Source organism: Zalophus californianus, chromosome 16, assembly GCF_009762305.2.
Source record: "Zalophus californianus isolate mZalCal1 chromosome 16, mZalCal1.pri.v2, whole genome shotgun sequence".
Taxonomy (NCBI): domain Eukaryota; kingdom Metazoa; phylum Chordata; class Mammalia; order Carnivora; family Otariidae; genus Zalophus; species Zalophus californianus.
This window is the reverse complement of record NC_045610.1, coordinates 9,646,356-9,669,609: the sequence shown is the minus strand read 5'-3', so window position 1 is coordinate 9,669,609 and position 23,254 is coordinate 9,646,356. Positions and strand designations below refer to the sequence as shown.

General features: G+C 41.7%; 1 protein-coding gene across 1 annotated transcript; it reads left to right on the top strand.

Moving 5' to 3' along the window:
• The first annotated feature begins 11,251 nt into the window (after positions 1–11,251).
• LOC113908243 (zinc finger protein 883-like) lies at positions 11,252–22,342 on the top strand. Its single transcript, XM_027568449.2, has 7 exons — positions 11,252–11,343; positions 12,415–12,538; positions 12,627–12,724; positions 14,579–14,667; positions 16,964–17,096; positions 17,582–17,677; positions 20,254–22,342. The coding sequence occupies exons 4-7, from the start codon at positions 14,635–14,637 to the stop codon at positions 21,882–21,884; spliced, it is 1,893 nt and encodes a 630-aa protein (XP_027424250.2). The 5' UTR covers positions 11,252–11,343; positions 12,415–12,538; positions 12,627–12,724; positions 14,579–14,634; the 3' UTR covers positions 21,885–22,342.
• The last annotated feature ends 912 nt before the right edge of the window (positions 22,343–23,254 follow it).

The following is a 23,254-nucleotide window of genomic DNA, read 5'->3' as shown; positions in this document are numbered from 1 at the left end:
GTGACACCAACTACATGTACATAACAATTCCACTAAAATTTTAATACCATTGAGGATGAGGTTGGGAAGTAGAAATGCACAAATGAGGTAACTAAGTTACTTGTCTTGAGTAGAGGGAGGATATACATATTCACGAGCTTGATAAATAGATGGGTTGGGGGAAAGAAACATAGGTGTGAGTTTTAATAAGTTAGGTACAAGTACCATGAGGGTAAAAGTAGATGTATAACATTCAAACCAGAACAAAAGAACTGATAATTATTTTTTTTATTTTATTTTAAAAAATAGGTTATTTTTGAGAGAGAGAACAAGCAGGGGGAGGGGCAGTGAGGCAGGGAGAAGCAGACTCCCCACTAAGCAGGGATCCCGGGACCCTGGTATCATGAGCCGAAGGCAGATGCTTAACCGACTGAGCCACCCAGGCGCCCCAAGAACTGATTATTTAATGGAAACCCACACAAGAGAAAACAAGAAACAACAATAAAGTATGGTCAAGGGAAAACACAGAATAAGACCTGTTACCTGATTTATTACAAAAAATGTAAATGAGTCAAACCCATCCATCAAAAGGCAGAGAATAGCTGTTTGAATTAAAAACAAAACAAAAAACTGAGGCACCTGGGTGGCTCAGTCAGTTAAGTGTCTGCCTTCGGCTCAGGTCATGATCCCAGGGTCCTGGGATTGAGCCTTGCACTGGGCTTCCTGCTCAGCGGAGAGCCTACTTCTCTCTCTCTCTTTGCCCTACCCTGCCCCTGCTCATGCTCTGTCTCTCAAATGAATACTTAAAAAAAAAACAAAAACAAAAACAAAAAACTAACACAAATCCCAAGATGCAGCAATATGTTCTTTACAAAATATACCTTGGAAACTAAGCAACACAGAAAAATTAAAAACAAAGTGATGGCAAAGGATGTTCCAGGCAAATATGAACTAAAAGAATACCCAGATAAAATGTTTTTAATAGAATTAGATTCAAGGGGCGCCTGGGTGGCTCAGTCGGTTAAGTGACTGCCTTCGGCTTGGGTCATGATCTCAGGGTCCTGGGATCAAGCCCCGCATCGGGTTCCCTGCTCAGCAGGAGGCCTGCTTCTCCCTCTCCCACTCCCCCTGCTTGTGTTCCCTCTCTTGCTGTGTCTGTCTCTGTCAAATAAATAAATAAAATCTTTAAAAAAAATAGAATTAGATTCAAGATAAAACCATCATAATGGACAAAAGAGGGATCTATATGTTTGTAAAACCCATGAGGAGAAGTATAATCTATTGTATTTGCCTATATTTCTGCTTTTTCCATTGTTCTTTCTCTCATGATGCTCCGAGTCCTTGCTATATCATTTTTTTGTTGTTAGAATTTCTCTTAGCCATTCTTTAAGGGTAGGTCTGCTAAGTGACAAATTCTTTTATTTACCATTCATCTGAGAATGTCTGGATTACCTCTTCATTTCTTTGGATATTCAATTCATGGTTGGCAATTCTTTCCCTTCAAATTGACGGCACGTGAAAATGTACCACTTTCTTCTGGCTTTCATGGTTTCAAATGAGAAACCTGCTGTCATTCAAATTGGTGTGCCCCTGTAGGCAATGTGATATTTCTCCACTGCTTTCAAGATTTTTCCTTTGCCTTCAGTTTGTAGAATTTTAATTATGCTGTGTCTTGTTAGGGATTTCTTTATGTTGATTTATTTGGGATTTGTTCAGCTTCTCAAATCTATAAATTTATGTCTTTCACCAAGTCTTGGAACTTGTCTGCCATTATTTCTTTGACTACTCTTTAAGCTCCACTCTCTTTTTCTTCTCCTTTGGGACTCTGATGTTAAGATTGCTCTTTTGTCATTGTCCCAACAGGTTCCTGAGGCTCTGTTAATTTTTTTTTCAGTCTGTTTTTCTCTGTTTTTCAGACTGAGTAAATTCTATTGATCTGTACTCATGTTCACTGATCCTATTATCTGTCATCACCACTCTTTTACTATGGAGCCTATCCAATGGGTTTTTTATTTCAGTATTTATATTTTTTAGTTTTATAATGTTTATTTATTTCCTTATAACTTCTTTTCTTTGCTAAGATTTTCCATTTTTTAATTTGTTTTGAGAGAATTTGTAAATTCTTTCTAAAATATTTTTTCAAATGATGGCTGCTTTAAATCCTTGTCAGATGATTCAAACACCTGATTCTTCTTGGTGTTGGCACTGTCAACTGCTTTTTCTCCTTCAGGTTGTGATTTTCCTGGTTCTTAGTATGACAGGTAATTTTGGATTGATTCCTGGATATTTTGCCTGTTATGTTAGAAGACTCTGGGTCCTATTTAAATCTTCTGTTTTAGACTGCTGTCACCCTGTTTAGGTTTAGCATATAGGTCTTGGCCTACTTTTGTGGGCTGTGATCTCAGTGAGAATTTAATTTTCAGAGCCTTTGTGGTACGATTTTGGTCTGGTTGGTTTATCTGGCACTGCTGGGGCTCCCACTGGTCCCTGCTGGTGCTGCTTGAGTGGGTGGAAAGAACGTCCCCAGGCTGGGCTAAGATGGGGAAGAAGAGTGCTTCCTGGGTTGGGCCCTCTCTATGTGGTGGCATTCACATGCCAGTACAACTCAACATGTAGGTGTGGATGTGTGCTGCGGTGGGGTGGTGGGGATTCCCGGGTCTGGCTGGGACAGAGAGTCCTTCCTGGGTCAACTGATTGTTGTGGTCAGATCCCCCAGAGTGTGCCATCTAGAGTCTGGTTTCTCTCTGTGCGTGAGAGGGATCTTGGGCTTGGGGGGACAAAGAAGCTTCTCAATCAGGATAATTGTAGTGGTGGGTTCCCCTTTGTCAGTGCCATTTCTCATTAGTGACACTTCCCTCCTACCTTAGTTCTAGGTTGGGTAGGTGGGTTTCAGGTTTAAGGGACAAAGAGGCTTCCTGGCTAGGCAACTGTGGCAGATCCCCCCCACTTGCAGGTGCTGCCCAACCACCTGGTGTTCTGGATAGGGGAGGAGAGTCAGGCTGGTAGAGAAGAAGAATACTTTCCCTGGCTTCTTATTATCAGTGGGGCTTCCAATATGTCCCTCTTCCAGTGTTCCCAGGCTCCCCTGTTATTATAGGTAGGGCCTCTATTCATTCTGGGGGAGGAATGAGCCTTCCTGGGCCACCTTCTCAAGCTAGGTTTGGGTCGTGCGTTGCCCTGCCACCATTCTGTTGCTCCAGTCCTGAGGTCTGTCTCTCTACCCAGCCCACCTTCCTCTTTCCACCTGTCAAAGTTCTTGTTTGTTATTTCTAGCATTTATAATGAACTCAGCAGGCAGGATCAGGGAGAAATAAGTCTACATATCATCTCATCTAGACCCATTGTATACTTATAAAAGAAATCAGAGATCCAGTAGATAGAATGACTGACAGATCAATAATTGTAGTAGGAAAGTTTTATGTAATCCCTGAAAAACTGATACAACAAGCAGATAAAAGGAAGGAGAGCTATAGAAGTTTTAATAATAGGATTAAGAAGCTCAAAAAAATAGATTTACATGCAACTTGGCATGCAACAGATATGCATTCTTTTCTAGAATACAGGCCTTATTCAGAAAAATTGACTATAGGCTCAAATACAGAAGATGCCTCGATGAGTTTAAATATCACACATGATATTTATGTCACTATATATATTATAGATCATTGAAACATGATGTAAGCCACATATGTAATTTAAAACATTCTAGTATCCTGGGCACCTGTGTGGCTCAGTTGGTTAAGCATCTGCCTTTGGCTCACGTCATGATCTCAGGGTCCTGGGATCAAACCCTGCATTGGACTTCCTGCTCAGTGGGGAGCCTGCTTCACCTTCAGCCTGATGCTCCCCCCTGCTTGTGCTTTCTCTCTGTCAAATAAATAAATTTAAAAAATAAAACAAAATGCTCAAGTAGCCATATTTAAAAAAAATTTTTTAAAGAGGTGAAATGTATTGAATAAATATATTTATTTAACCCAATATATCTAGTATATTTAACTTTTAATCTATATCAAACTTACTTATAAGACACTTTACGTTTTTGTGCTGAGTTGTCAAAATCCGTGTGTATTGTACACTGAGAGCACATCTCAATTCATATTAGGCACATTTCAAGTTCTCTATCCACATACGGCTATTGGCTACCATATTGAATAGCACAGATCTATCTTTTTTGAGCATATGTGATAAAACAGAAATAAAAAATGAAAAGAGAGCTAAAAATTCTCTTTCTGAATAGTAAAACCAAAATGAAATATAGTACTAAATACATTTGGGGTTAAAGAGGAAATAGTGAAAAAATAAGGGAATACAATGAAAAAATTCATTCAAAATTTATGGGACACAACCAGAAGAGTACTCAAGGGGATACACACAATTTTAAACACATTTTAGAAAAATTGGAAACAAGTGGGCTAAGGAGCCTATTCAAAGAGCTAAAAAGAAGGACAGATTAAGCAAAAGAAATAAGAAATATAGAAATAATAAAGGATTAAAGTCAATGAAGTAGCATACCCCAAAACCAATGGAGAAGATAAAACCTAAAGCTGTGAACCAGTGAACCAATGAATAGATTAAGAAGTTATACAAACCTGCAGTGACAGTAATGAATCTAAAAAAGAAAGCAGACAGATGAAATAAGCAGAAAAAAATGGAGACACAACAGATTATTAAATAATACATTTGAAAACAGAAACATAAAGTAGATAAATTTATGAAAATATACAATGAAAAAAATCAGTACAAAATTAAATTGGAAAATTTAACAGATCAATTACCATAAAAGAAATTGAAATAAGAGACCACACTCCAAATTCTACCAAACTTTTAAGGAATAAATCTCTATCTTATATAAGATGTTCTAAAAACAGGAAAATAGGGGCGCCTGGGTGGCTCAGTTGGTTAAGCCTCTGCCTTCAGCTCAGGTCATGATCCCAGGGTCCTGGGATTGAGCCTTGTGTCAGCAATGAGTCTGTTTCTCCCTCTCCCTCTGCCCCTCCACCTGCTTGTGCTTGCTCTCTCTCAAATAAATAAAATCTTAAAAAAAAAAAACAACAAAACAGGAAAATGAAAAGAGATAAAGCTGCCACATTTGGTTTAGTAACTCAGTTTAACCTTGGTTCTTAAAATTGATAAGGACACTATATGAAATAAGAAAATTATAAACTAATTCCACCTTTAGATATAGGTGCAAAAATCCTAAATAGAATATTAGGTAACTGAATTTAACTGATACCATGATCATATAGACTTTAACATCAGAAAATCTAGGGCGCCTGGGTGGCTCAGTTGGTTAGGCAACTGCCTTCGGCTCAGGTCATGATCCAGGAGTCCCGGGATTGAGTTCCACATTGGGCTCCCTGCTTAGCGGAGAGTCTGCTTCTCCCTCTGACCCTCCTCCCTCTCATGCTCTCTCTCTCTCTCTCTCTCTCTCTCATTCTCTCTCTCAAATAAATAAATAAAATCTTTAAAAAAAATCAGAAAATCTAGCTATGAAATTTGCTACATTAATGGACTCTAAAGGATAAAAGTAAAATGATTAAATCAATAGAAACAAATATTTGGTAAAGTTCAATATCTATTAATGGTTAGGTTAAAAACTCAGATAAGCTTTCTTAACTTTTATAAATCTATATTCCAAAAGCCTAGAGCAAATGTGAGTTTAATAGAGGTGATTAGGAGTATTCCTTTGCAGATTGGGAATGAGATAAGAATGTTATCACTGTTGATGTTGAACATAGTAGCAGAGGCAATACAGTACTGTCCAGTATAGGAAGAGGGAAGGGGAAGAGTGGAGGGGCTGGTTAGGATGTTGTAAGAGACAAAATTTGAATGGCAATTACTTATATTCATAGAAGTTAAGATCACAGACCCTAGAGCCAGACTTCCAGGTTTTAAATTTAAAATCTTGGCTCTGCTGCATATTATATGACCTGAGGCACATTCCTTAATGTCTCTATATCTCAGTTCTCTTTTAGTAGAGTGAGGACAATAAATAATACCTACTTCGTTGGTGGTTATGAAAATGAAATGAGCTATATAGGTGAGGATTAAATGAGTTCATATTAGATGAACCCATATGTATTTTATTTAGTTATTTGCTGATGACTTTGGGGGCCACCTTGTTCTTCTGTTCCTGCTCTGGCTCCCCTGGAAAACATTCATGGGCTGCTCAAATATTGAAGGAGCCTCATTATTGCCAGTACCAAAGAAAACTATGTTACCTCTTGGTACTCTCAAGCTGCCAATCTTCATAGGGGTAGAAGGTTCTAGGTTCATAAAGAGGATGGCTTTATCTTTGCCTCTGTAAACTAGATGGAGAGGGGTTCTCCTACTGATTTCCCATAAAGTCTCTCAACAAAACAGCTTTTCTGACTGCTGGCCTTCACCATCTAATCATTAAATCCCAGGGACCATTCTATCCCACTATATTTTATTCAGGTTCCCCTCTCCCCAAAGCCTTTTCCTTCCCTCTGCTGTTATAAAATAAAATTTCCTACACAAATCAATTAGCTAATATTTATTGAACATTTCCTATATGCCAGGAATCATTCTAAGAGCTCTATGTTATTGCATTCATTCTTAATAACAAACTGCTAAGTTGGATACTATTATCTCCATCTTACAGATGAGAAAACCAAGACACAGAAAGATTAATTAATGATAGAGCCCACATTGAAATGCAAGCTTTCAGATTCTACAACCCTTGCTCTTAATCACTCTCAGTAGCGCCTCTCATTCCTGAAAATAATCTCTGGGAGGCAGCTGAAGGGGATTCTACTTGAGTTGTAGCTCAACCAGACCAAGTAGTTTGATATATAATTATATCTCCATCAGCAAATGATACTCTCTTCTCAATTAGGCAGAATATAGTGAACATATCACAGGATTTGTTAATTAAATGATACCTAGCTCTTGACTTGAATGTCATTTTCTGCTGGTGTGACTTTGGGCTATTTACTGTAACTCCCTGAGCCTTCATTTCTTTGTCTTTAAAGGAGATGATGATTACTATCTTTAAGGTAGGAATGAACATTCTGGGTCACCTGCCTGGCTTGGTCGGAAGAGCACAGGACTTTTGATCTCGGGGTCATGAGTTCGAGCCCCATGTTGGGTGTAGAGATTATGTAAATAAATGAAACTTAAAAAAATAAAAATAAAATAGGAACATTCTTAGAGTAAATAAGATAATGTATATAGAGCAACCAGCGGGTGTGCTGAGCACATGGAAGGCAGCCACTCAGTATTAATTTCTTCTTTTCCTATTCAGTAAATAAGTAAACCATAAGCTATTATGCTTCACTGTATTTCTTCTAGGTAGATTCCTTTTGTAAAATAGAGCTCAAGATGATAAAGATGGTCTTTCTTTTTAAAAAAAAAAATTATCTCTCCATTTTTGTGAGAGAGAGCACAAGAAGTGGGGAGGGGCAGAGGGAGAAGCAGACTCCCGGCCAAGCAGGGAGCCCAGTATGGGACTTGATCCCAGAATCCTGGGATCACGACCTGAGCTGAAGGCGGAGACCTAACGACCGAGCCACTCAGGGACCCAACGAAGATGGTCTTACTCAAGATTCTATATGCTGTTCACAATAAAACGATTTTCTGTGGGCGCCTGGGTGGCTCAGATGGTTAAGCGTCTGCCTTTGGCTCAGGTCAGTCCCGCATCGGGCTCCTTGCTCAGCAGGGAGTCTGCTTCTCCCTCTGCCTCTGCCTCTCCCCCTGCTTGTTCTCTCTCTGTCTCTCTCGCAAATGAATAAATAAAACCTTAATTAAAAAAAATGATTTTCTGCTATAAACTACCAGTGAAAATTGAAACAATTCCATGCTATACTAGTTGCAATACTGATTGTTTTTTTCTCCTGGGATGGGTATGCACATGTGATCTGTAGAACCAAAAAAATAATCTGCAATGAAATACAATATTTCCCTTTGGCAAAATACTAAAAGTTGCTACCAAGGGCTCTATAATTTATGTAATCATTTTTTTGTGTTGCTATATTAAAATATATTGTATTTACTTAGTGATATTAGTGCCATGACTATATTTCAAGTTCAGTGAAGTACAAATATAATTGTTTTAAAATGGTTGATAGAATGCCAATTCTCAAATCCTAAGAATAAATAGAAACACGCCTTAGCCTGTTTGGACTGCTATAACAGGATATGATGGGTTGCTTATGGACAATAGAAATTAATTTCTCACAGTTCTGGAGGCTGGAAGTCCATGGTCAGGGTGCCAGCATGGTCAAATTCTGGTGACAACCCTCTTCCAGGTTGCAGAATGCGGACTTCTTGCTGTGTCCTCATGTGGTGGAAGGGTAAATGTTGTAAGATATCAGTCACAAGGTCAACAAAAGTACCTAGGAGTTAATCTAATAAAAAATGCGCAAGACAATACAAGCATTTATTAAGTGTTTACTTCAGATACAACGTTGGTCAAAACAGGAGCTTATATTTGGAGCAGAGAAAGAAAATAGTAAACAGATAAACATAAATATATGTCAAGTAGAGATAAGTATCATTAAGAAATTATGAAGGTGAATAAGGGGGATAGTGAATGGCATTATTGGGCTCCCCTATTCTGTATATGGTGTTGAGGGAAGATTTGGTGTTAAAGATGACATTCAAACAGGATTTGAAAAATGTGAGTGAGTGAGAGGTATGTGGGTGTCTGGGGATAGAGTTTGGCATGATGAATACCCAGGAGGCTGGAGTGGATTGAGGATGGCGGTGGAGGGTAAAGTCGTGGTAAGGGATAAGGGAGAGAGATACGAGGTTGGAGACTGGGTCAGATCACTGATTTCTGTGGGGTCAGAGCATCTGACTCACAGAAAACACACAAGCACACACATTTCATGATAACCAAGTATGCACAAACACAGAACAGAAAGAAAAGTGCATTGAGGGGTGCCTGGGTGGCTCAGTTGTTAAGCGTCTGCCTTCGGCTCAGGTCATGATCCCGGAGTCCTGGGATCGAGCCCCACATCGGGCTCCCTGCTCCGCGGGAAGCCTGCTTCTCCCTCTCCCACTCCCCCTGTTTGTGTTCCCTCTCTCATTGTATCTCTCTCTGTCAAATAAATAAATAAAATCTTTAAAAAAAAAAGAAAAGTGCATTGAAACAGGACATATTATTTATTTTTTTAAAAAACATTTTATTTATTTATTTGACAGAGAGAGACAATCCTTAAAAAAAAGAAAAGAAAAGTGCATTGAAACAGGGCATATTATTTATTTTTTTAAAAGATTTTATTTATTTATTTGACAGAGAGAGACACAGCAAGAGAGGGAACACAAACAGGGGGAGTGGGAGAGGGAGAAACAGGCTTCTCGCGGAGCAGGGAGCCTGATGTGGGGCTCGATCCCAGGATCCTGGGATCATGACCTGAACCAAAGGCAGACGCTTAATGACTGAGCCACCCAGGCGCCCCAAAACAGTATATATTATTATTACATGTAATAAACTCTAGTGTTTTTTTCTTCTTTTCTATTCTATTTCACTCTCTAAAAATGCTGTGTGGCACTAAACTAATTACAAGAAACCTTAATAGTATGGGGCACCTGGGTGGCTCAGTCGGTTAAGTGGCTGCCTTCAGCTCAAGTCATGATCCCAGGGTCCTGGGAGCCAGTCCTGCATCGGGCTTTCTGCTCACCAGGGAGCCTGCTTCTCCTTCTCCCTCTGCCTGCTGTTCTGCCTACTTGGGCTCTCTCTCTGTGTCTGTCAAATAAATAAATAAAATCTTAAAAAAAAAGAACCCTTAATAGTATAAACTTCAGATTTTATTCTACAGTGGGAAGCCAACCAAAAATGCTGAGCATAGCTGACAGATGATCTAATCTGCTTTATTTTTAAACTTAATTTGCATTGTTAAAATTTACTTTATGGCAATTTGAAACACACAAAAGTTGAGGTTATACCATAATGAACGCTCATTTATCCATCACCCAATGTCAATAACTATCAGCAATTTGCCATTCCTGTTGTATCTATCACCTTACACATTTAAAAGAAACCATCAGACTACTGGGGGCTATGGGATTTGGGGGATGGGTAGTGTGGAGAAGAAGGAGTCCAGCTGGTAGGGCGTTTGGTGGGATTTCCCTACTGAAACTGTAGAGACCTCAGCGTTCCTTCTGAAATCCTGGCATAAGGATCTCATGGAGGGGTTTGCTTTCTTTTCAGCAGCCTTTCTGTGATGCCCAGTGCATTCCGGGTAGAAAAGTGCTTAGAAAGACAGGATCCAGGGCACAGGTATGAAGATTGGATAGGCTGGATTTATATAGAGGTTCTCCTCCTCAGGGGTGGGGTAGAGGTGGTGGTGAGCCTGGGGGTTTGTCCTAGAAGCTGGGAGCATGCACCCTCTCAACACCTTCTGCTTCTGGAAGTGATAAAGAAGACACCAACAACTCAACTGTCTTCGGTCTTGTCGCAGTAGAACCTAGTAGAAGTACATTCGGAGGAGCCCATCATGGAGAGTTGGCTGTAGAATGTACCCCCAAAAGGCTCAATTAACTGAACCTGGATAGGTATCTGGTTCTACGGGATCTGGAGGACTGTCCCTATGGGATCTGGAGGACTGTCATGCGTATGGAAATGGCTAGCAAACAGGAAATAATAGGAACAATGCGGCACTCTTTTGGACTGAGACATGTAAACATCAAGGTGCTAAGAACAGTGATACAGCAGATGTGTTCCTCGCCCGGAGAGGGCCCCACCTCTCCGCGTCTCAGAATATTACACTTTGGTGACAGGAACCCAAAAGGCCGTCAAAGGACCCGGGCTCTGGGCTGAGGGTGCATGAGCGTGGGAACCACTGAAGGTTTGCCCCAGAATGTGCGAGCACAGGGCATCCGCCAGCATTTCTGGAAAGATGCAGAACCTCAAGCGTGGCACTGTCGTGTTGGGCTTTCTGAAGAAGTGCTGCAGCTCCGCTTATTCTATGAAGAGTGACCAGAGGGACTAGCTCATGGAAGGAGACCTTTGCTCTCCAGGCCCCAACCCCACCCTCCCCCAAACACTCTAGACAGTCCTCGATGGTTTAGTAAACGCCTCCAAAGGTTCCTGTGCACTTTGGCTGGGCTGCTAACGTTAACCTCTCCTTTTTGGGCCACGCGAGGGCTTGCCTCTGAGGGCAGAACAAGCGGGAGTCTGGGAGGTCAGCGTCGCGTTTCAACTCAGCCCCGCGGGGGGCTTTTCCGAGCCCCGGCGGCGGGCAGGGTCGACTACATTTCCCAGGAGCCTCGGCGCGCACTTCCGCTTCCGGCTCCTTTGTCTGGACGCGCTCGGCTCGCGGCTAGTCTTTTCTTGTGGTCCTACCTACAGTGACCAGCTCGGTGTCTGAACCCGGGAGGAGCAGACGTTGGACAGGGGTGTGTGTCCAGCAGGGGATTGTCAGGCTTGGGGGTCTGGTCGCGCGTCCCACTGGGGATCTCCCTGGGCCCGCTGACCGTAATCCCTCCTGCTGGAGCTGGGGAGCTGTCAGGGTTTGGCCACCTTGACCCTGCCTCTCTGTTCTGGGTTTTGCGTGTACGTGATGGTGGTGTGTACGTGTGTTTAAGCCTGAGACACGTCTAGGTCCTTTGCTCGGACACGGGCTGAGGGCCCGCACAGCCTGAAGCGCTTGGCTGGAAGGTGAGGCAGGTAGGGCCCAAGGCTGTCCATGCTCCCAGGTCAGAGACCAACGCGCGTCTGCCCTTGTGCCCTTGCAGCCCACAGCGTGGTGGATCCATTGTCTAGGACTCAGACGATGTTGACGCGGGAGGGCGTGGATGTAAGAGATCCATTTGTCTACATCGCGAGAAAGCGGTTATTGCTCAGTGATGTGACCGTAGGCAAGTTACTGAACTTTGCCTCTCCTGTTCCTTACCTGTCAAGTGAAGTTTATTGTCCCTACCTTACGTGGTGATTGTGAGGATTCAGTGGAAATTTGATATGAAACAGTTGACACAGTGCCAGGCACTAAGTAAGGGCTCCATCAGTGGTAGCCATTATGAATAGTAGGTATCCACCTCCCCATCTGTACATAAAAAGCAACTGAAACCCAGGGAGGAAAAATTACTTGTTTTGGGTCACTTAGCCATCTGGTACATAGAAATGAGAACCCAGGTGCCTTCACTCCTAGCGGGGCACTTGCCACCATGGCCTGCACTTGTGTATCCTTCAGGCATGTTGGTAACAACATCTTTACCAGTTGTCTGTGATTATCTATGTTCCTGGGTGTCTGTCTCTGCGGAGCCCTGGGGGAAAGGTTATACTGAGACTTCCCTGTGAATAGGGCTTCCTGAAGCCTGAGTGACTGCTGAACTTCTTCACTTTAGCCTTAGCTCAAAATATACTGCTTCAGACCCACCCCACCCCCATCACTGTTATGAGTGGGGTCTCAGAGAATGAAAGACGAAATACAATGAAAAAGAATAATTCAATCCAGAATCTCTTCTTAGAGTTTCTGGGAGAATGCTGGTAATCCCCAGGAAGAGACATGGAGGATTTGGGTGAAGTTGCTTTACCCAAATGGTGCAAAGACTGTGGTCATGGAGGATCAGAGCCACAAACTCCAGAACAGAGGTAAGAAACACAAGTAAGAGAAGCTTCTCCTGTTAGCTGGTCACCTACAGTGTGCACACAGTAATCTTGTTTTAGTTTTTCTTTACAGCAGCCTTGCAAAATGTGTGGGGGCAGCTCGGAGACCTTGGGCAAGTCATCAATTTCCTCATTTGTAACAAGTGATTTATGGAAAGCATCTGGTACATGGTGAGTGCTCCATAAGTAGTAGTAACTTTACTGAAATAATTCCCTTTTTACATGAAGCTCTAAAAAGTAAGACATCTCACTCTCCATTCTCTATTATACTGGATGCCTCCCCAAAGAATGAGAGGGGGCAAGTCAGACTCCTTGGATAGATAAAAGGAAATGGACATGGAGAAGCAGAGGATTTGATCTGGCACTCTAGCACATGGAAGAGGTCAAGTGCAGAGCTGGGGCCTGCATCTGCAGGGTCCACTGCCCAATTCTGGAAGGATTGAGAACTGCTCCTGACTTCCTTTCAATCTCTCTCTCTTTTTTTAAAAAAGATTTTATTTATCTGACACAGAGAGAGAGAGACACAGCAAGAGAGGGAACACAAGCAGGGGGAGTGGGAGAGGGAGAAGCAGGCTTCCCACGGAGCAGGGAGCCTGATGCGGGGCTCGATCCCAGGATCCTGGGATCATGACCTGAGCCGAAGGCAGACGCTTAACGACAGCCACCCAGGTGCCCACCTTTCAACCTCCTTTAAGAAGTATTCTTTCTTAAGGAGATACAAAAGGATGGCCCAGATGAGAAGGGGCTTCCACGGTGTAGCTTCAGTCTGCTTGGTTTTCCGGGACGTCCTGCCCTTAGCCCCTCTGATTTCTCAGGGTCCTGAAACTTAAAAGTTCCCATCTCTACCCATCCTTCACTGATTGTCAGAGTTCAGTACAAGGAGCGGACAGGCATCCGGTGGGGAAGTAGGGGCTTGGGGTTTGACCAGATACATTGATGATGCCTTTTGTTTTCATAAAACAAGGGATAGAAAGAAAATCCTATAGAATTTTTTTAATAAAAAGATTTATTTATTAGAGAGTGCGTGAGTGTGCAGGGAGGGTCAGGGAGAGAGGGAAAGGGAGAGAGAGAATCTCCAGCAGACTCCCCGCTGAGCAGGGAGCCCGATGTGGGTCCTAGACCCACGACTCTGAGATCATGAGCTGAGCCTAAATCAAGAGTCCGACGACGCTTAACTGAATGAGCCACTCAGGCACCCCTGACAAGGGGCTTTAAGTATTGCTTTTTGGTAATGGGGGAGAGTGAGAGTTAAAGAAATAATAAACTAGAATAGTAGGAAGGCAGTTATATATAGAATAAGATAAATGGCATATAGCCCTGCCACCCAAAGATAAGCTTAAAGAAGTGCACAAAGTTAATATTATCGGTTTTCTCCCAGTAGGCAAAAAATCAAAGTGGGAAGGGAAATTGTGAGCAGAACGTTGCTCGATGGGCATGGAGTCAAAGGAGTTAGGGGGATCATGAATTCATTCTCAACACTTTGGGCCTCCTGCCCCCAGAAATACTATGTTGGGTACTTGGGATGCAGGGGAGGACGAGGTGACAGACTAGGGGTTAGTGGATCACGTGTGTGGTGGAATGAACCTAGGATGGCTGCAAACTTAGCAGGGGCCTAGAATACTCATGATCTGGTGGCTGGTGCTTCCAGGTTGGGCACTGTTGCCCTTTGCCTCTGTGGCTCCTTTTTCTTGTTCTTTGAAGTTGGAAAGTTTCTCCATTTGTGAATAAAGGAGTCTGGAAGCTTCCTGCCAACCCTAACACTATATGGGTTTTTGTTGCTGTTGTCACAGGGATCCTCATTCTCAGAGCACAGGCTCAGGCTTATCCTGAACACAGTTAATGATCATACAGAGAGTCATCCCTGAGGTTATCTTGGAAGCCTCATTACATAGGTGTCTGTGGGATCCTTCCAACCGTATGGTAGCCAAGGTCAGACGCACTTTTTGTCATAAGTGGCTATTTCTAATATAACAGGTTTGAGACCATATTAATAAACTGGATTCCTTTATTATTCTTCCCTTCCAGTTCTGCCATCTAGGGAGTCTGCCCTTTTCCAAAAGGGGTATCTTTAGGAGGAGAATATGGCTGCTCTTCTTCAGGTAGCAAAATCCCAGGTGAGTTGGGGATTTTCCTCTCATCCCTAAAATCTCATCTTAATTCCTGAAGTGAATAAATTTCTCTCTCATCGCATGAAGCTCGTCAGCCCTATTAGCAAAAGTGGTTTTCAAAGATAGGATCAAGAGGGTGGGGTGGACTACCAACAACATGGCAGCTGGGGGTTCTTTATTGTGTGGAAGAAGTAGCAGTAAAGATGGGGCTTGGCAGTCTCTCCCATCAGTTGGCAATAGAGGACAGAGGACCGAGAGCATTGTTGGGAGAGAGTGAGGCTTCCCTTCGTCCACTTGAGGCATTTGATGTAGATCAGCAAAGGCACGTGAGATCTTTTGTATCCATCTGCTTAGAATGTTCTCCATGGGGAGAAAGACCCGTACACAAATCTGTGTGACAAAAATCAGCAGATTTACTGACGGCCTGCTTAATAAAGTGTTTTAGGGAAAATGTTGTATGGTTTCAGGGGAGAGTGAGCGTGTCTGGCTGAGAGAGATTTGGGAAAGTTTTATTCATACAGCCAGCATCTTTAAGCCCCTTTAAGGAGATTTGGGCTAATAGTAGCAGTGAGATTTGAAGTGGGCCCTGAAGGATGAGTAGATTTTTTTTTTTAAAGATTGTATTTATTTTCTTATTTTAGAGAGAGAGCAAGGTGATGGGCAGAGGGAGAGGGAGAGACAATCTTGAGCCCACTCTGTGCTTGAGCGCAGAGCCCAACAGGGGGCTCAATCTCATGACCCTAAGATCAAGAGTCAGACACTTAACCGACTGAGCCACCCAGGTGCCCTGGATGAGTAGATTTTTGAGAAGATATATTTGGGAAGTCAGTGACATAAATGGCTTAGAATTGAGGAAAGGTACTGCTTCTTCTGAGACAGGAAAAAAGTACAAAGTACATTGAAATCTTGGATATGTTGTCCTATAAAAATTTAGGAAGCTTCTCATCTGTTTGCCATGTACTAATAATCACACCCAAAGTTCTTTCCTGGATATAAGTCTCAAGCTTGGTATATTTCGCAGTTTCTTACTTACCATGTCTCTTTCTTTTTTTTTTTAAACCATGTCTTTCTTAATGAAGATAACCTTAAGTTTGCCAAACAATAGGCGTGGATGGGAATGCCATATCCTTAACTTGATCTTTTTTTATAGGACTAAGTCACTTTGTTTAGCTGAGAAGTTTCAGCGGGCCTTTGTTGTTCAAAGCCTTTTTTAGACTTCCTGTTGTATGAGATCTAGAAACAGTTTGCTTTTCCAACCATGTGAAGCCCCAAGTTTCTGTACTCTCTATTCCATTTTATTTTAGCTTGAAAATTGGTACATTCCTTCCTGAGCTCAACTCTTTCTTTGCCAAATATATCCAGAAGCATCCTCCACAAGCTAGCATTTTGGCTTTTTCCAACTTATTCCCCCAGAGCTACAGGACCAGTGAACTTTTGGTCTGCCTTCCCAGTTACTAATTACTTTGCCAGTTTAGATCAAGAGTCTACATCATTCCAGCCTTAACTACCCATTTCTTTGAAGCTTGATGCCTGAATGTCAAGCCAATGCCCCTGTATATTTTAGGTGTTTGTTATGATATCTTCTACTTCAAGGTGTTAGTTTCTGAATTAATTAGGCTTGGCTAACTTGTAACTGGTGTAACTGATAGACCCAAAATATATAATGGCCCCAGTATAATAGAAGTTTATTTCTTGTTCTTGTAACCATATGACTAGGTCAGCAGGTTGATAGGGTGGCCATTCAGGGCCTTGAGCTATCTGAAGCTCTAATATCTCTACCACATGGCTCCCAAACTCACTTTTGGGGTCATCTCCATGTCCCAGCCACAAGGGGAAAACCGTTTGGAGGAATGCATGGGAGTCAGGCCTGGAAATAGTGCACGTCACTTCTGCTTGCATTCTCTTGGCTTGAACGCAGTCACATGGCCACATCTAACTGCAAAGGAGTTTGGGAAATGTTTGTCTACCTAGAAAGATGAGGAGGTGAAATGTACTTTAGTGAGCAGTTAGCAGCTTCTGCCACTCTCCTCAAACATTTAGATTATTTAGAACTCCTTTGCTATTGTAAATTATAAATAGATAAAAATCTGTTGATAACTCATTACTTATATCTCCATTTTATTACAGTTGAGTTCTAGATATAAAATCAGTATGTCAAGAGGGTATACACATTTTAAGACTCTTTAACCTATGAGTCAATATGCCTTTGGCACTATGAACATAGTTGGATGCATTTCCTCTCCATTCCATGAATCTCCCCTAATTGTGCCTCATTCAACCATTATTTCCGTACCCCATGCAGGTGCTTCAGGGCTTATCCTTCAAGGATGTGGCTGTGAACTTCACTGAGGAAGAATGGAAAGAACTGGACCCTGCTCAGAGAGACTTGTACAAGGATGTAATGCTTGAGAACTATAGGAACCTGGTCTCCTTGGGTAAGGTTGGGTCCTCACCTCAGTTAGGCGTTTTGGGATGCCATTGCTTTCTAAAGATCCCCATGCTACTATTAGGGGACGATCAGAAAGGAGGCTTTGGTGGGTGTTTGGGTGGCTCAGTCGGTTAAGCATCCAATTCTTGATTTTGGTTCAGGTCATGATCTCAGGGTCATGGGATCCAGCCCTGTGTGGGGTCCTGTGCTCAGTGGGGACTCTGCTTGTCCCTCTTCCTCTGCTCCTCCTCTTGCCCTCTGAAAGAAAGAAAGAGAGAAAGAAACAAAGAAGGCTTTGGTTAACATTTTCCTCCAGGATCCAGAGCAGATCCTTAAACTGTTTCTCACCCTACTTTGGTAGAAAATGTATAATTACTTTTGACAATTAGTTACTTGTTTTCTGCTCTTGAAAACACAAGAGTGGGACTGAAAATGGGGTGGCCCTTTGTCTTGGAAACTGACAATCACATTCTATTTCTTTCCCTTGAGTAGGATTTCCATTTTCTAAACCTGATATCATCTCCCAATTGGAACAAGCAGGAAACCCATGGATGCAGGAGAGAGAAGTACTAAGACGCAGCTGCACATGTAAGTAAGAACAAGGCAGACAACATCTTTTGAAATATGAGTTAGGGGTTCTTCCCCAAATCCTCCAGGCCTGTAGAAAATGTTGAGGCCCCCTCTAAGTCTCATCTTCATTTTGACATATCAGAGTCTCATTAGCCTAACTCTACTTCTTCCCAGAATTAAGGAAGGTACTTCCTCCTTAAAGTTATAACCCTGACACTTGATCCAGAGATCACTGTTGTGCCTCACTCTGGCATTTTATGAGGTCATTCCCTTTTCCTCTCTAGTAGCTGGAGTCTCTCCTTCACTTACTTTGTCTTCGTTGTACCTAGTTTTTTCCTACCTAAAAAGTAAGAACAGAATGAAAGAATTTGAATGTAAGTTCAAGGAGTGTGATCTTACATCCAATTTTAAGGTTGTAAAATTGATAGAATTTGCTGACTATATGTGGGAGGTGAGGGAGAAACAGACAAAGATGATTTCCACGTTTCTGGCTTGGCTGTGTAGGTAGATGGAAGTTCTCTTCCCTGAGATAGAAAACACAGGAGAAATGGCAAGTTTAGGGGGGTAGGGTGGAAGAGGAGTTCTCTTTATTCTGTTTGAAGAGTCTATAGCAGATCTAAACCGGTGGTTCTCAAACAGGGGTGATTTTGCCCCCAGGGGACATGTCTGAAGACTGGGAGGATGCTATGGGCATCTAGTGGGTCAAGGCCAAAGATGCTGCTAAGTATCCTACCATGCACAGGACAACCCCTCCCACAAAGACTCGTCTTGACAAAGTGTCAGTACTGCTGCAGTTGAGAAACTGTGGTCTAAGTAGGGGTGTCTGGAAGGTAGATGAATATAAGGAGGAGATGTCAAATGGATCTTGGTGAAGGAAAGAGATCATAACTGGTGGTATAGCTTTGAGAGTCATCTGAGAATAGATGGTAATTGAAGTCATGGGAGTGGATGAAATATGAAAATTGAGCAATAGAGCATGAAAAGAGTTGCAAGAGAACTTAGAAGCCCAATGAACGTACACATTTAAGTATCTGCTAGCTGTCTATATCTGTATATATCTATATCACTTGTGTACTTTAAAAAAAAACACACATGGGGAAAATGTTGTCAAAATAATAAAATAGTAATAATTTTTGATAACGGGTGATGGCAATAGAGGTATATTATACAAATTTTATCAACATAAATGAAGGAAAGGGAATCCAGAAAGGATACTAAGAAAGGGTGGCCAGAGCAGAAGGAAACCAGGTCAGGTTATTGTTGTAGAATCCAACAGAAAAGAGCATTTCAAGGAGGGGAGGTGCTCATAGTAACATATTCTAGAGAGGTCAAGACCTGAAGAGTGTGCATTGGACTTAACAGGTTATTCCTTCTTTTTGGCTAACCTGATAATGGATTAGTTCCCCTGCTACGTTTCTCTCCCCTGCTTAACTTAGGTTGCCTTCTTTTAACTTTCATTTTCTACATTATGTAAGGTTGTCAAAGCCACATACTGAGGTTACTTTGAAAATAGTCCAGCTTGCAAAATACATGTGCTGTTTGTCTTACCCTTCATAAGGCTGAAAGACTACTTACAAGATCCTCAATTATAAAGTCCCAACTTTACAACAATTAAGATGTATGTCATGTGTAGTTTACCTATAAGAAAGCTGAACTAGGGGCACCTAAGTGGCTCAGTCGTTAAGCGTCCGCCTTCAGCTCAGGTCTTGATCCCAGGGTCCTGGGATTGAGCTGCACATTGGGCTCCCTGCTTTGCGGGAAGCCTGCTGCTCCCTCTCCCACTCCCCCTGCTTGTGTTCCCTCTCTCACTGTGTCTCTCTCTGTCAAATAAATAAATAAAATCTTAAAAAAAAAAAAAGCTGAACTAGTACTAGTAGTAAGCCTAATCCCCTGATCCTCCTAAAATTTATGCATTCTCTTGAACTTTGACCCTCTTTATCTTTTTTGGGGGTGTGTATGTGTGTATTTTGGGAGGCCCAGAGAGAGGGGAAAAAAGTGAAAGATGAAGGAAATCTCTGGCAAATGGTAATATTCAGGGTAGCAAAGGAAAATCTGGTTAATGATCTTATTGAATCCAAACAGCAACCTCAGGCATAATCGGGCATAATGGGGAACTCTGCCAGTGGGAATGGAAGATGTAGGCATTAAAGGATGACCCTAGCTGGAGTGAACTCCAGACAGGGGACACAGGGGACTGCTGGTGGTGGTGGTATCAAAAGCCAGGGAAGATTCTAGTGGTTCAACGGCTAGGGGTAGCTATCATTCCTATGTACAGTACCAATCATTTCCCAATTGAAAATCTCCCTAACACATTATTTTACAGCATTCATCATTCTTGAAATTATTTGATTAATACTTACCTTCCCCAAAAGACTGTAAATCTCAAAAAAGCTGGTACTATATCTGCTTCGTTTGTCATTGAATCCTAGCATGTAACACAGTACCTAGCTCATAATAGGTGTTCAATAAATTATCTGTTGACTACTTGACTTATATTTGTGACTAATGGCATTTATATACTTTTATTATCTCAATCCTGCTTTAGTCATTTCCTTCTTCTAGTACAGGGAACTTTTTTACTTTTCCCCCTCCAGATTTGGAGACCAGAAAGTCAAACCCAAAGGAGGTATTTTCTGAAAAAGAATCCCGCCAGGGGATAAGTATGGAGAGAAGCACAGGGGCTGATGCAGGGGCTTCCAGTTTGAAGGAAGCCTGGGGATATGCAGAGATCAAAGAGAATGGTCAAGACAGACTCTGGAAAGAAGCAACAGTTATCTGCAAGAAAAGAACTTCTAGAACTGATAGTAACCCCAAACATACTGAATCTGGCAGACATGTTAGTCTGAAGTCAGACTTTGTTATACAATCAAGAAACCCTGAAGAAGAGAGACCATATACGTCTCATGCTCAGGGAAGGAGCTTTAAACAGAACTCAAAATTAATAAGACATCAGAAAGATAGCCCAAATGAGAAAACTCTTCAATGTAATGTCCGTAGTAAAATATTCAGTGATCGCTCAGTTTATGTTCAACATTGTATAGCTCATAGTGAAGAAAACAATTTGAAATATAATCAGTATGGGAAGACCTTTGGTCATGGTATACACCGCACTGAACGTCAGAAAACTAATATTGGAGAGAAGTCTTGTGAAGATAGGAAAGGCTATACCTGGAACTCACACCTTACCAAACATCATCAGAGTGTTCATGGTGGGAAGGAATATAATGTGCATGAAAGAGCCTTAATTCAGAATGCACCATTTATTCAACATCAGAGAACCCAACATGGAGAGAAACCTTATGAATGTAGTGAATGTAGAAAAACTTTTGGTAATTATTCAGCCCTTACAGTACATCAGAGAATTCATACTGGAGAGAAACCATATGAATGCAAGGAATGTGGAAAAGCCTTTAATCATAACGTCTCTCTTATCCAACACCAGAGAATCCATACTGGAGAGAAGCCCCATGAATGTAATGAGTGTGGGAAGGCTTTCATTCAGATAACGCACTTTATTCAACACCAGCGAATTCATACTGGTGAGAAACCTTATGAATGTAATGAATGTGGTAAAGCCTTCAGTCACAATTCATCCCGTATTGAACATCAGTTTATTCATACTGGAGAGAAGCCCTATGAATGCAGGGAATGTGGGAAAGCTTTTAGTCACAACTCTTCCCTCATTGTCCATCAGTTTATTCACACTGGAGAGAAACCTTATGAATGCAGTGAGTGCGGCAAGGTGTTTAGTCAAAGCTCACACCTCTATCAACATCAGAGGACTCACACTGGAGAGAAACCTTACACCTGTAATGACTGTGGGAAAGCCTTCAGTGATCGATCAGCACTTATTCGACATCAGAGAACTCATACTGGAGAAAAACCCTACAAGTGTAGAGAATGTGGTAAAGCTTTCAGCCAGAGCTCAACCCTCACAAAACACACAAAAACCCACACTGGAGAGAAACCTTACACCTGTAAAGATTGTGGGAAAGCCTTCAGCCAGAGTTCATCACTGACGCAACATCAGAAGATTCATACTGGAGAGAAACCATTTGATTGTCACGAGTGTGGGAAAGCCTTCAGTAGAAGTGCCCATCTTACTCAACATCAGAGGATTCACACTGGAGAGAAACCCTGTGAGTGTAATGAATGTGGCAGAGCCTTCAGGTGTAGTTCAGCCCTCATTAGGCATCAGAGACTTCACAGTGGAGAATCACTCTGAATGTGTGGTCATTCAGACTCCTCACTTTGTTAAATACCAAAGAATCCTACTTTCATGGGTTATTATAATTGTGATCCCTCCCTTTTTTAAAAAAATGCTCTCCTCCCATTTTCTCCTGCAAAGAATTAGCTGCCAGAATACCACAAATCCATGTGAAGAAATACTGATCTGAAAGCTGGAATAGCCCAAGAAACCAACCATCAATCTTTCTGTGTGTGTGTGTATTTTCATCTGTACCTGAAAATGACTGATGTCACCATGAAGTGATTTTTTTTTTTCCTGGCTCCAGGAGTAGGCTCTTCTGAGACACAAAGGAATTCCAGTTGCTCAAACTTGAGCTCATTGCCCCTCCTTGTACTGATTGGAATACTGCCATGTCCAAGTGAAATAGACTCATGGTTGATCGTATATTCAAATACCACCTTTCTAGAAATCTTTGCCTTAATATACAATCATTCCTACCCCTAACAGTACTGTCCTCACTAAAAGGGCTACTTTGAATGCTCCCTTCTCACTGACTTTCCCGTCCTTCTCTTCTATTTAAAGTGCTTACACACTTTAGTGTTAGTTACAGCTTGAAGTTCAACAGGGCTTGAGTTTCAGAGCTGAAAAGCACAACTGAAGACAGAGGAAAAAGGGATTTTTGTTCTGAAAATTGTAAGACAAAATACTCTGAAGAAATGGTAACATCTGGAAATAATTATTGAAATACATGAAATTTTTAGTACCTTTTAGAAATTGGAGGCAAGAAAAAAAAGAGTCCTCCATAAAAGTGTCTGTTATTAGAATCAGAGCTCTCCAAATAATTTTAGTTAACATCTTAGGTATAGCAAGGTCTTTTCAAAAACTTTTCTTTCCTGGAGCCAGTTAGTTTGGGTTGTGGAGAAACATTTGCCCTTCCTTCAGAGGCCTGATTTAGAATGAATTTATATGGTTAAAACTAATTTATGTGGTTAAAACTGCTTGTGATGCACTTGTGTTGAGTGAAGGGAAAATTAATATACATGTTACATCTCAAATTCCTCTAAGAAGCTTGGATGGTTTTCACTATTGTGATGAGCTCATTGTATGGTGACCCCAAACTTGATTTGAAGATTGTAGGAAGAGATCTTTGTTGATTAAAGCAGGGCTTTCTGCCTTTTCTGAGGGGGCATTAATCGTTTTTTTCTTTTTGGTTCTTTTAATCAAGAGGTGGTTGTCACATTATTACTCTTTTCAATTTGCAAGTTAGTCTCCTTTAGGACCCAACTTAAATTGTCACCTTCTCCTTGACCACCACAGTTGAAAATAACTTCCTCCTCAGAAAACCTTTGCCATTCGTTATATCCCTTACATATGCCTATAAAACATTTTTAGTTTGATCTTAATAT

Excerpts from the sequence above, each read along its gene's own strand:
- LOC113908243 (XM_027568449.2), top strand. The coding sequence starts at position 14,635 with ATGGCTGCTCTTCTTCAGGTAGCAAAATCCCAG. Across the intron at positions 14,668-16,963 it reads TTCAGGTAGCAAAATCCCAG|GTGCTTCAGGGCTTATCCTT; the intron begins GTGAGTTGGGGA and ends TACCCCATGCAG. Across the intron at positions 17,097-17,581 it reads TAGGAACCTGGTCTCCTTGG|GATTTCCATTTTCTAAACCT; the intron begins GTAAGGTTGGGT and ends TCCCTTGAGTAG.